We start from the raw sequence: 12,855 nt of genomic DNA, 5'->3' as shown, positions 1-12,855 counted from the left end.
AGTGCAACATAGGGAGGGAGCCCTTTCCTCTTCCACCAGCTCCTGCTCCAGCATCTCTAGAGCCTGAAAGTTACTATGAAGATCCACAACCATATGACCCTATAAGCATCAATGGTACGTCTCTAATTGAGCCCAAAGGTGCCCTACATACAGATTATCTTCTACAGTTGATTCTTTTCTTTGACGTTCATGTCAAACCACTATTTAACCTGGTTCAAAAATGACTGGGTTACTGATTTTTGTTCTTCTTGCTCTTGTCCTATGAGAGTGAACCTGTGGTCATTGAGTGCTCTGTTTGAGCTCCACTGTAGTCTACAGCTTTACTGTGATACAGAGAAGCCTGCAGGCAGGGAGCACAGAAAACAGTGATGGTCTTTGTTCAGCAGTAACCAGTCTTCTGGCTCTGGACACGCAGTGACGGAAGATTGACCGTGAGCCCAGGAAATGGGGCCAACAGTGATGGGGCATTTGGCTGGGGTTGCAGAGTTCAGCCCAGTGAGGGGACAATCATTTACAATATTCTTCGGCAAATGACGTCTCTTTTTGGTCAAAGGATACAGAGGCATTAGCATGCAGCTGTGCTGTGTAATATCAACACACAAGGGATGTGCAGGGCCAAAATCTGAGATGTTTCGGCACTTGTTTCGGCAGCTGATATCAAGCCAAACCTCATGGTTTAGAATAAGTAAAGCGAATTTCCAGTTGGATACATCCTGACAGTGATGAAGCCCTAAAATAATACAAGCATTAAAACCACAAGACACAAATATTTAGTGCAGACCAAGATATCAATATTGAGTTTATGCAATTCTAACAAACATTTCCCATGCATCAAATGCACTTAAAACATATTTATTCTTCCTGTTTCTTTCATGTGACATGTAAGCCACATAAGGTTTCACTATCTGTAGCTTCTCACCTGATTTTTTTTCTCTTCCTCCCTTATTGCATTTCCCTTTTTATTGCCCTCCTGTGTTTCTGTAGATTTTGGTTGCTTTGCCATCATCACAGGGGTCAGGAAACGCGTAGAAGCTTCAAACAGTGTGGTCTATGCTGTGATCACTCGGGGTATCTATCTCTGTTTCTCTCAATGTGCATCAGGAGAGAAAAACAAACAAACAGCACTAACTTTATTGGCTACGGTGAAGCGCACGGCTCTGGGAAAACCTCATTGTTTAATGTGTCCAAGCTTGAGGCCGCTGACTTTGCATGTGCTTGCTGGCTTAAGAGCATGCCGCACATATTCATAATGTACTTTCTCTTCTTTCATACATATATATATATATATATATATATATATATATATATATATATACACACACACATATACAGGTGCATCTCAATAAATTAGAATACAATGAAAAAGTTTTTTTTTTCTGTAATTTAATTCAAAAAGTAAAACTTAAATATATTCTAGATTTATTAGACAAAGCAAAATATTTCCAGACTTTTTTGTTTTCATTTTGATGATTACAGCTTGCTGCTCATCAAAATCAAAAAATCAGTATCTCAAATTATTAGAATATTTAATTTCAAGTTCTATTAAATGACCATTCTCAGGGTATAAATACTGGGTTTAGGTCAGTAATCCCAACAGCAGTCATGGGGAAGTCTGCTGACTTGACAGTTGTCCAGAAGACGATCATCAAGACCCTCTACAATGAGGGTAAGCCACAGAGGGTCATTGCTGAAAGAGCTGGCTGTTCGCAGAGTACTGTGCCAAAGCATATTCATGGAAAGTTGACTGGAAGGAAAAAGTGTGGTAGGAAAAGGTGTACAAGTGAAAGGAATGACCGCAGGCTTGAGAAGATTGTCAGGCGAAGCCGATTTAAGAACTTAGGAGAGCTTCAAAAGGAGTGGACTGAAGCAGGAGTCAGTGCATCAAGAGCCACCACACACAGACGTCTTCAGGAAATGGGCTACAACTGTCACATTCCACGTACCAAGCCACTTCTGAACCAAAGACAACGTCAGAAGCGTCTTACCTGGGCTAAGGAGAAAAGAACTGTTGCTCAGTGGTCCAAAGTCCTCTTTTCAGATGAAAGTAAATTTTGCATTTCATTTGGAAATCAAGGTCCCAGAGTTTGAAGGAAGAGTGGAGAGGCACAGAAACCATGTTGCTTGAAGTCTAGTGTGAAGTTTCCACAGTCAGTGATAATTTGGGCTGCCATGTCATCTGCTGGTGTTGGTCCACTGTGTTTTCTGAAGTCCACAGTCAACGCAGCCATCTACCAGGAAATTTTAGAGCACTTCATGCTTCCTTCTGCTGACAAGCTTTATGGAGATGCTGATTTCATTTTCCAGCAGGATTTGGCACCTGCCCACACTGCCAAAGGTACCAAAAGCTGGTTCAATGACCATGGTGTTACTGTGCTTGATTGGCCAGCAAACTCGCCTGACCTGAACCCCATAAAGAGAGAGAGACACCAGACCCAACAATGCAGATGACCTGAAGGCCGCTATCAAAGAAACCTGGGCTTCCATTACACCTGAGCAGTGCCACAAGCTGATTGCCTCCATGCCACGCCTGCATTGATGCAGTAATTCATGCAAAAGGAGGCCCAACTAAGTATTGAGTGCATAGAAATGAACATACTTTTCAGAAGCCTGAAATTTCTGTTTAAAATATCCTTTTTTTTATTGATCTTATGAAGTATTCTAATTTTTTGAGATAGTGAATTGGTGGGTTTTTGTTAAATGTGAGCCAAAATCATCACAATTAAAAGAACCAAAGACTTAAAGTGCTTCAGTCTGTGCGCATTGAGTTTATTTAGTACACGAGTTCCACAATTTGAGTTGAATTACTGAAATAAATGAACTTTTCCACGACATTCTAACTTATTGAGATGCACCTGTATATATATACATATAGCCTAACTAGCTCATAACTAGCTCATACAGTGATGACCTTGTCAACATTTACTAACCCTCTTGTCGTTCCTTTTATTGTCCACGGAAGAAAGTCATACTGGACTGTAACAACAGAACGTTCATTTTTGAGTGAACTTTTTCTGTACAATTCCGATTTTGCTGGGAGAATTTGCAGTGAGTTACTTTGAATTTAGAGGATTTTACTTTCTGTTGTCCCTGTGCACTGGTAATAATGAAGAATCAGATCATCCCTAGCCTCCCCTTTTTTCTTATTGCCTCACATTTTTCTCTTGTTTCGCATTTACAGAAGATACAGAACCAGTGAGCAGTTCATATGAGTCCTATGATGAGGAAGAAGTGACGAAGGGTAAGTCCACAGCCCAGCACCAGTGGCCGTCTCCTGAGGCATCCATCGAGCTAATGAAGGATGCGCGGATCTGTGCTTTCCTCTGGAGGAAGAAGTGGCTGGGTCAGTGGGCTAAACAGCTGTGTGTCATTCGCGAGCATCGTCTCCTGGTAGGTGACATCATTGCTTATGTGAGTGACACCCATTTCCACCCATAGCTGATCTATGATAGGATTGTTTACACAAATCCCAGTGTTTGAAATCAAGTGTTTACATATGTTACTAATACTGATAATAATTTACTTAAATGTATGCTTTTAACTTTCATAAATGTCCTTTCAAACAGACAATTTAAAGTCATCATAAAATAAAAATGGACCATATTTATTTCTTAATGTACATTTCTGGTCTACCTGTGCATGATTTATTATTGTACATTATTCTGTATTTTTGTAATCTTTAATCAAAATGTAACAACTTCCACCACCCTTGAAATGACTTTCCTATTTCATTCATCCACCAGTCATGATTCGATCAATGTCCAATGAATAAAAACCAAGTTCCTCCCCACATTTTGACATCAAAAATCTCACATTACAGAAGAAAAATGGGTTGTGAACATTTTACATTTATGCATCTGGCAGACACTACTAGCACCATGCTCTACTATTTATGCTACAAGGATGTTTTATGTTTACATTTACCACTAGTGGAATATCAACAATTTTAATAAAGCTCTACTACGAATTATATATCATTCTTAAAATAGGTAGTATAAACCACAAAAAATTAATCCGATTTTCTGTATGCTACTGTATTCAGTGCTACAAAAGCTCAAAGGATCAGACTCCCCTGCTGGATATCAGTCTGCTGGGCTGCAGTGTTGTCTACAAAGAGAAGCAAACAAAAAGGAAAGAACACAAGCTGAAAATAACCCCACTGGGTGGAGAGGCCATTGTCCTGGGACTGCAGAGCAAAGAGCAGGCCGAACAATGGCTGAAGGTGAGGGGCAATGGAGTTTGGCCCATATGGATGAAAAATTAAATCAGTGTTTGGTTTGTTACACTCTTGTTTCATCTTCTTCAGGTTATTCAGGAAATTAGTCCGAAAAATACTGCTGGATCTGATGTAACTGACTCTCCAACACTCATCTGTACTAAGGTATGACAGATTGAGGTTTATTCCCTGATTGATTTATGTATTAAACACTATAATTGTGGGAGGATTTTTCATAAAAAATAGTCTCTGTGTCAGGTTAAGCTATAAAGTTCTACCTTTTCTGGCAGGGTGAGCAGAGCGAGAGATACTCAGTGGCATCTGAGAGTGGCAGCAGCACAGACAGTCACGCAGAGAACCTGGAAAACAAAGATGGTGAGAGTGGACTGTTTCAGTCCTTCTTTTAGATATCAGTTTGCTAGACTACACTGGAAGTGATTTGAAGTTGTTTAAACTGGTAGTGTGAACATCAAGTCAGAATGATGGCTAACCTTGGACCAATCAGCTTTAAGCTACAGAATTTATAAGCGTCAATAAAATTTTGTATACCACCATTTTTTTTCAACAGAAATACATTGGTATAAAAACAGAAAATGCAGCATTAAAAACAGAAATGGGGCATCCATCAACTTAGTGACATGTCAACAATCACTTCCAGAATAGAAAGCTTCACTGATTATAATATATACAGTACTACCATTCAAAAATTTGGGGTCAATACGTTTTTTTTTTTTAAGTAATTTATATTTTTATTCAGTAGCACAACTGTTTTCAACATTGAAAATAATAAGAAATGTTTCTTGAGCAGCAAATCAGCATATTAGAATGTTTTTGAAGGATCATGTGACACTGAAGACTGGAGAAATGGCTTTGCCATCACAGGAATAAATTACTTATTTTATAATATGTCACAATATTACTGCTTTCACTGTATTTTTGATCAAATAAATGCCACCTTGGGAAGCATAAGACACTTTTTTCATAAACAAAATCGTCAAATTTTACAACCCCAAACTTTTGAACTAATATATATGTGTGTGTGTGTGTGGGTGAATATATATATATATATATATATATATATATATTTACTAATTTTTATTGTCATTTAAACTGTAGTTAAGAAGAAATACGGCAAGTTTAGTAACCTTATGAACATTGGTAAAAAGAAGATTTCCTCTTTGGAAAGTCCAGAGAAGGCTGTGGATACGTCAGGTAACCAGTCGTCACAATATTTAGTTGACAAGCTTTTAAACTAGCTCACAACCTACTATTTTCATCACTTTCTCTTTGTTCCAGGCTACCTTAATGTCCTGGTGAACACCCATTGGAGAAGCCGGTGGTGCTCAGTGAAGGACAGGCAGCTTTGGATCTACAATGACAAAAGCAAAAGCAAAGTGGCCCAGCAGCCACTGTCTCTCGAGGGGTGTTTGGTACTGCCAGACCCCAGCCCTGAGCACCTGTACTCATTCCGCATCCAAATGGATGGAGAGGAGCTCGCTATCCTAGAAGTGAGTAGAGAGCAATGACTGCAAAACTGTGCAGCTTTTTCCGCCCACTTAGACAGGAAGAGATCATCTGAGCGACCTGTAAAGCAAACAACCACGGCGTTTTGTTTCTGTGTGCAGTTTAGAGATCTGAAAGAGATGATACCACAATAATAGACTGTGGAAAGTCTATAAGTCTATAAAGCTTGCTGCTATGTATCAAACAAAATTTAATATCTTCCAGAGTACCTAGCAAATCTTGGCAGTTCTGTGATTGCTTCTTCCTCACAAGTGCTCTTATTTAACCAGTACCTTATAAGTAGCTTGTGCTTTTGTGTGTGTGTGTGCAATACTAGTCATTCAGCAAATGAACTGTTGGCAATCTGTGGTGTAAAACAGATCTGTACAGAACAAATATTTGTTCCAGTTAGAGCTGGACTATGATGCTGCTGTAAACCGGAAGTTACAAGGTCACAGATTAGTAATTCTTTACACTCTCATGATGAGCCACTGTTTTTCCCAGTACCACTGTCTGATGCCCTCATGTATCTTGGCATCAGGCCATCAGCCTGAATGAGATTTCTGAGATGTGTGGAACTTCCCTCTTCATTTAGTTTTGGTGTTTACAGCTTTGCAAGATTCACAGCTCTTATTTATTTGCTACACAGATAATGTACACTTCTACATACCTGTATACACTACTGTTCAAATGTTTGGGGTCGTTAAGATTTTTAATGTTTTTGAAAGAAGTCTCTTATGCTTACCAAAGCTGCATTTTGCATTTGACAAAATATACACTAAAACAGTAATATTGTGAAATATATTACAATGTGAGACAACTTTTAATATCCTTAAATATTCTTTTTTTTATATTTTTTAAAATGTAATTTATCCCTGTGATGACAAAACAGCTTTACTCCAGTCTTCAGTGTCACATGATCCTTCAGAAATGGTCCAAATATGCTGATTTGCTACTTAAGTAACACTTCTTATAATATAAATACTGAAAGCAGTTTTGCTTAATATTTGTGTAGAAACGGTTACATTTTTTTAAAGATATGATGTTTTATTAACAAAGTTCAGGAGGAGCAGGTTCAGATTATTAACCTAATTAGCACAAGTGGAGAACATTCAGTTAATCAACTCAACCAATGACAAGAGGTATAAATACAGCAGACTTACTGTTCGTTGACATTTAATCAGCGTCTCTCATCCACCCCATCTCCTCTAGTTCTCTCTATTTTTTACCACAACCAGGGGGAGTACTCTGGGTTCGGGCCAAAATTCCGAGCTCGGAGCCTTCCCCCCGGACAGCCTGCCAAATGCGCATAACTTTTACTGTATTTAATTATATGTAAATGTGAACTCGTGAATCTTTGATGAATAGACTTTCAAAAGAACAGCAATTTATTTGAAATATAAATCTTTTGTAACAACGTATAAGTCTTTGTTGTCACTTTTAATTTAATGAATCCTTGATTAATAAAAGTATTCATTTCTTTAAAAACATTTCTTTAAAAACTTACTGACCTCAAACTTTTGAATATTTGTATATCTATTTTGGGTCACTGCTCCAACTTTTCCTGCCTTCAGTCTTGAGTTGTTTATCATCAGTTTTCAGTAAGACACATCTCAGTAAACAACGACAGAGGGGACAAAATTACTGCATGGGATTCAACATAAACTTCAACGTGACTGCCATCTACAGTCCAGAATGAAGTCAATAGCAAACTGACTTCCTATTTGCGGATCGTTTCAACAGGCCCAGTTGCACCTGTTAAGGTATATTAATATCTCAGCAGGGTATCAATGATTAAATATCCTCCTTTTTCTATCCAGGCTAAATCCTCCGCTGATATGGGCCACTGGCTCGGGCTCATACTGTCACAAACCGGCACCAAAACAGAACCAGAAGATCTCACTTACGACTATGTGAACTCAGAGAGAATATCCAGTATTGTCAATGCTGCCAAGACATCCATGTAGTAAGTTACTTCCTGTACATCAGTAGTTATTCAAAATTAGCATACAATATTAAAGGCACAATATGTAAGATTTTTTGCATTAAAATATCTAAAAACCACTAGCACCGTGTTATGTATTTTGTAACATCCCTCCTCATTGCGTCGCATGTCAATGGCTTCATGTCCGTGTAGTCCTCTGTTTCCACTTTTACTGCCATAAAAACCATGGCAATGAGTCTCATGAAAAAATGTGGAATTAGTAGTTGTAGTGTTGTTGCTTCACACAGTTGTCATGGACCACAATTATTCGTTATCGTTTGCAGCAGGTTCTGTCGCCAAAGATAACTCCAAGAAACATAAACATACGGGTGAACTGAATGACCCAAGAAGAGATTTGGACAAGAGGAGAAATAAAACGAGGATCAATATTTCCTAACACTGTTTAACAAGTCTAGTGAACAAGTCTATGGCAGTGTAATTAAATATAGTATGTGTTATACATAAATAGTATGTCAGACTTTTTGCAAATGCTGTGAGTTAAAATGTACTTTTTGTTTTGAACATGTAATACTGCGCTGCTTTACCCCTACCATTTATTTTGACAAATAAAGTGACATGTATGAGTAGTAATTTAATATTAAACATTAAATTATTTGCAGCTAATTCATAAAATCGTGATCAAACGTAACGGTTATAAAACTTTATTTCATTACATAATTTTGATGTGTCGCATTGATTTCCATCGGCAGTAGAGGTGAAGACGACAACTCCCATAAATCCACACTTCTTCACAGCGTCATCAAGCTACGCCTTTGTTATTGTTTTGAATAAGTGACCTCTAGAGGCGAAAATTACATACTGTGCCTTTAAAGGAGTAGTTCACACAAAAATGTCATCAATTACTCACCCTCATGTCATCCTAAACCTGCAGAGGTTTTTTCCATGGTGCACAAAAGGAGAAACTATAAACTATATCCTATGGACTGAGGCAAAATGACAGAAAAAGAACTATAAATGTACCATAAAATTGGCTCATGTGACTTGTGAACTATATTCATAGTCATATGATAGATTTGTTTGCTTTTTTTGAGATTTTGGAGCCTGATTTGTGTGTATTTGTCAGTTTAATGCAGAGGAGGTACTCAGAGCCCAACACATACACAGACAGCCCTCCATCAGACCCTCATACCTGTGATGACATATACGATGATGTGGCATCCACAGAGAACGAACAGGAGGTTGGTGAAACACCCTTGTGATGCTTTTGTCGTAAATCTACACCTCCCATTTTATTGCAGCTGTGTTTATTCTGAGTCATAGACTCAGGGACATTCGAAGATTCAATTAGCAGTCAGCCAGAAATAATACGAGTGACAGGAAGTCATTGCTGTGACAGTGTTGTGTTTTTGTAACCCTGCAGGCCATCCAACTTCAATAATGTTTCTCTGATACTGTTCCTCTCTCCGGCTGTAGGAGGTTCAAGAGGTTCAGAATGACAGCGAGGAGGTAACAGCAAGCGTTGAGGAGAACGGGAAGGAGAGAGTGTATCTGGATCTGATCCCGGTTCGCTCCTTCCTGCACACGAGCTCGGGCAGAGTGTCACCCCAGACGTCCAACAACGTACAGACAGAGCTCAGTCCCTCAGCTGCTCCACAGGATGATCAGCCACAGCCTGAAGAGGTTAAGATTAGAAAATCTTAAAGTCGACATGCAATGGAAATTCACCCTATTTATTTTCTAAATGCATGTTTATAGATCTAGTTGTATGTGTTACCAAGGCCACAGTAGCACAATGTTTGCTGAATGTTTGTCTCTTCTAAAACAGCCTGAATGTGAAACCTCATTACCGAGCAGCACAGAGAACCTGGACCCTCCACCTGTTGCCCCCAGAGTGGACGCAGACCCTTCTCCAGCACCCAATCTGCACATCCAGACTCAAAAAATCAGTTTTCTTAGTCAGGAAAGCCAAAAAAGGGCCTCTCTGTCACCCCAAACCCAATCCCTACCCCTAACGTCTGCACAGAGTCCACCCACCTCCAGAAGAAGAGCCGCCAGCACGGATAGACTTCTCGATAAGCTCAAGTTCTCTCCAGCAGGTGAGGGCCTACAAAACTTTTATTTATTTATACTGCTGTGTTTTCCCAACCATGCACTCAAGTGAGTATACTTGCAGTATGTGAATGTAGGTCATGACTCCTACAAGCTCCTACACATTTCCTTCTGTTTAGCAGGCCCGGGGTCGGTTGAAGTGAAATTAGGTAAGAACAGGACGGAGGCCGACGTGCGGCGTTACACCGACGACAGAGACCGGCTGGAGCGAGAGAGGGAGGAGGTTAAAAACACTCTGGCCGCACTGAGGAAAGACAGACGAGAGGTGAAAGAAGAGCTAAACTCCTGCCAAGGTACTGCAGTGCCACCTAATGGTCATTTTAGGAAACACCCATTCACCCTGACCGTCAAGTTGTTCTAACTTTGGATTGTTTTTATGCTGCTACTATTTGCTTATTTTATAAAACACTAGATATACTTTTATATAATACACCATAATGTTATTGTGTTTGTAGAATGCTAATAAATGCTTTTGATTATGACTTACATAGACCCCACTCAGCAGGCCTCTCTGGAGGCTCGTCTGAAGCAGATGGAGGAGACGTGTCGTGAGGCAGAGCGTCGACGAGTGGAGGTGGAGCTCAGCTTGATGGAGGTGAAGGAGAATTTGAGAAAAGTGGAAGCTGGACCCTTTACACTGGGCACCACGGTAGATAGCAGTCTACTGGAAAATTTAACGGTTAGTATCATGACAACAGGATTCAGTTTTTGCCTGACTCTTTTCATGCACTTTGTGTAGGGAATGCAATTATTGGAACTATTTCAAATAAATGCTGTTTCTATTCATCAAAGAATTCTGGAAAAAGCAGCTGTCTCAAACATTGATTATAATAATAATAAATGTTTCTTGAGCACAAAATCAACATTTTAGAATGATTCCTGAAGGATCATGTGACACTGAAGTAATAGCTGCTGAAAATTCAGCTTTACCATCACAGGAATAAATTACATATGAAAGGAAATTAACAAAGAAAACAGTTGCTTTGAACTGTAATAATATTTCACAATAATACTGTTTTTACTGTATTTCTGATCAAATAAATGCAGCTTTGGTGAGCATTGGAGACTTCTTTCAAAAACATTAAAAAGTCTTAAAGGGATAGTTCACCCGAAAATGAAACTTCTGTCATTATTTACTCCCCCTCAAGGTTTTCCAAACCTGTTTAAATTTCTTTGTTCTGCTGAACACAAAGGAAGATATTTGGAAGAATGTAATCAAGCAGCTACGATTGTCAATGGGGGGCGAGATCTGCTTGGTTACAAACATTCTTCCAAATATCTTTTCTTTGTGTTCAGCAGAACAAAGAAATGTATACAGGTTGGAACAACTTGAGTGAGTAAATGACAGAATTTTCATTTTTGGGTGAACTATCCCTTTAACTTGTTCCAAAACCAAATGAATTGCAAACTTAGTCATAAGCGTACTGGGTGGTACAATTCAGGATAGTTAAGAATTCAATCCCTCTGTGTTCTTTTGGGGTTTTTTATGATTGTACTCTATTTGAACTACACAAGCTGACTTGTATTTTTTGTTTGTAGCCCAAGATAGCACCTGTCACCAGTCCTGCTCCAAATACACCCATAACCACCAACAATGGAGATTCACCCTGTGAACTCTGCCACAGCGCTGAAGAACAGACCCCTGTCCATCATGGCACCCAACAAAGGAAACGTTCTGCAGAAGGCCAAGGTCAGAGTCCACTTAGGCGTCCATAGTTCTAACAGAGAGCTTAGCTTTTTTTATGATGACTATGATAATCTTACAATTATGATTTAAAAAAATACATAAATTTTTCAGTCAAAGCAACTGTACACAACAGAAAATTACTAAATACCATGTTTTTGGACATGTACCACCATAGTAATTCCATGGCATTTTTTGAAGTACATTGAAGTACCATGTAAATTATGGTGTATATAACGTTCAAAAGTTTGAGGTTGATAATGTTGGTCAAAAATACAGTAAAATACTTTAATATTGTGAAATATTGCCACAAATAGAACTGACAACTTTAATAAATTTGTATTACTACAAAATATTTTAATATATTTTAAAAAGTAATCTATACTGTGATGGCAAAGTGTCACATGATCCTTCAAAAATCTTTCTAATATGATTTGCCGCTCAAGAAACATTTATTATCAATGTTGAAAACATTTGAGCTGCTTAATTGAATAATTTGATGAATAGAAAGTTCAAAATAACAGCATTATTAATTTTTTTTTTTTTTTCTGTCAATCTTGATCTATTTAATGCGTTCTTGCTGAATCAAAGTATTAATTTCTTTAAAACATATTATTGATCCTAAACTTTTGAATGGTAGTGCATTTATAATGTATCGATGCATTAGTCTTTTTTTTTTTTTTTTTTTTTTTTTTTTTACAATATGTTATTGCCTGAGCTGATGTCATTCTCTCTCTGCAGGAATGGGAGAAAAAATCCACAACCTAGTATATGGGAACAGCGAGCGCAAACAAGACTTTTTAGCCAAAGCTCAAAGGACTGCTAAGGCAAATGCTTCAGGCAGGGAGGGAAAGAGGGTGTGTCCAATGACCTGCAGGCTCCGCCCCTCTGATACATCACCCTCCACTCGTCCCTGCTTCTCTGCAATCAGAGGCTGAGATGGTACTGAGTACATGCAGGCAGCTGATCCAAGACAATATTTTCTGTTCCCTGCCAAATAACACCACTGGACAACAATAGATTTTAAATCTATTCACGTGATTTTATGTAAGGGAATAATTGAAATTACTCTTCCAGTGGTGTGCACAGTATGTGAATGTTTCACAAGCTTGAGAAGAGACCAAAAAGAGTTTAGGAGAGCTTTGAGAACCACTATTTTTATATTGAAACATATAAATTTAAAACCTTAAATCAGCCATTTGGTGCATCTGGTACATTGTAGCTTGGTTCATGTATGCTGGTAACCAAGATGTGAATATATATTACATATCCGTTCAGTGTTTTTCAATTTGTTACTGTACGCTAGCTGAAACATGCACTTTTTATTCAAATAAAAGTTTGTACTGACAATAATGCATATTTATGCAACGCCAATAGTTGAGCACCAGGCATCCCGCTTTG

At 38.5% G+C, this 12,855-nt stretch overlaps 1 protein-coding gene across 1 annotated transcript in view; it reads left to right on the top strand.

Annotated features, from left to right (window-relative positions):
• The window catches only part of afap1l2 (actin filament associated protein 1-like 2), a 43,908-nt gene extending 31,101 nt beyond the window's left edge, over window positions 1–12,807 (top strand). The window contains 17 exon segments of the mRNA XM_051913833.1: window positions 3–114; window positions 985–1,068; window positions 3,179–3,387; window positions 4,040–4,219; window positions 4,304–4,378; window positions 4,504–4,588; window positions 5,330–5,425; window positions 5,510–5,721; window positions 7,537–7,682; window positions 8,785–8,899; window positions 9,135–9,341; window positions 9,487–9,757; window positions 9,890–10,063; window positions 10,262–10,449; window positions 11,310–11,374; window positions 11,376–11,460; window positions 12,196–12,807. Coding sequence (XP_051769793.1) covers window positions 3–114; window positions 985–1,068; window positions 3,179–3,387; window positions 4,040–4,219; window positions 4,304–4,378; window positions 4,504–4,588; window positions 5,330–5,425; window positions 5,510–5,721; window positions 7,537–7,682; window positions 8,785–8,899; window positions 9,135–9,341; window positions 9,487–9,757; window positions 9,890–10,063; window positions 10,262–10,449; window positions 11,310–11,374; window positions 11,376–11,460; window positions 12,196–12,222 — 2,331 coding nt within the window. The 3' untranslated portion in view covers window positions 12,223–12,807.
• Window positions 12,808–12,855: the final 48 nt, after the last annotated feature.

The sequence above is a fragment of the Ctenopharyngodon idella genome, chromosome 12, assembly GCF_019924925.1.
Source record: "Ctenopharyngodon idella isolate HZGC_01 chromosome 12, HZGC01, whole genome shotgun sequence".
Taxonomy (NCBI): Eukaryota; Metazoa; Chordata; class Actinopteri; order Cypriniformes; family Xenocyprididae; genus Ctenopharyngodon; species Ctenopharyngodon idella.
The sequence above is the reverse complement of the archived record's forward strand: the minus strand, read 5'-3'. Positions and strand labels throughout refer to the sequence as shown.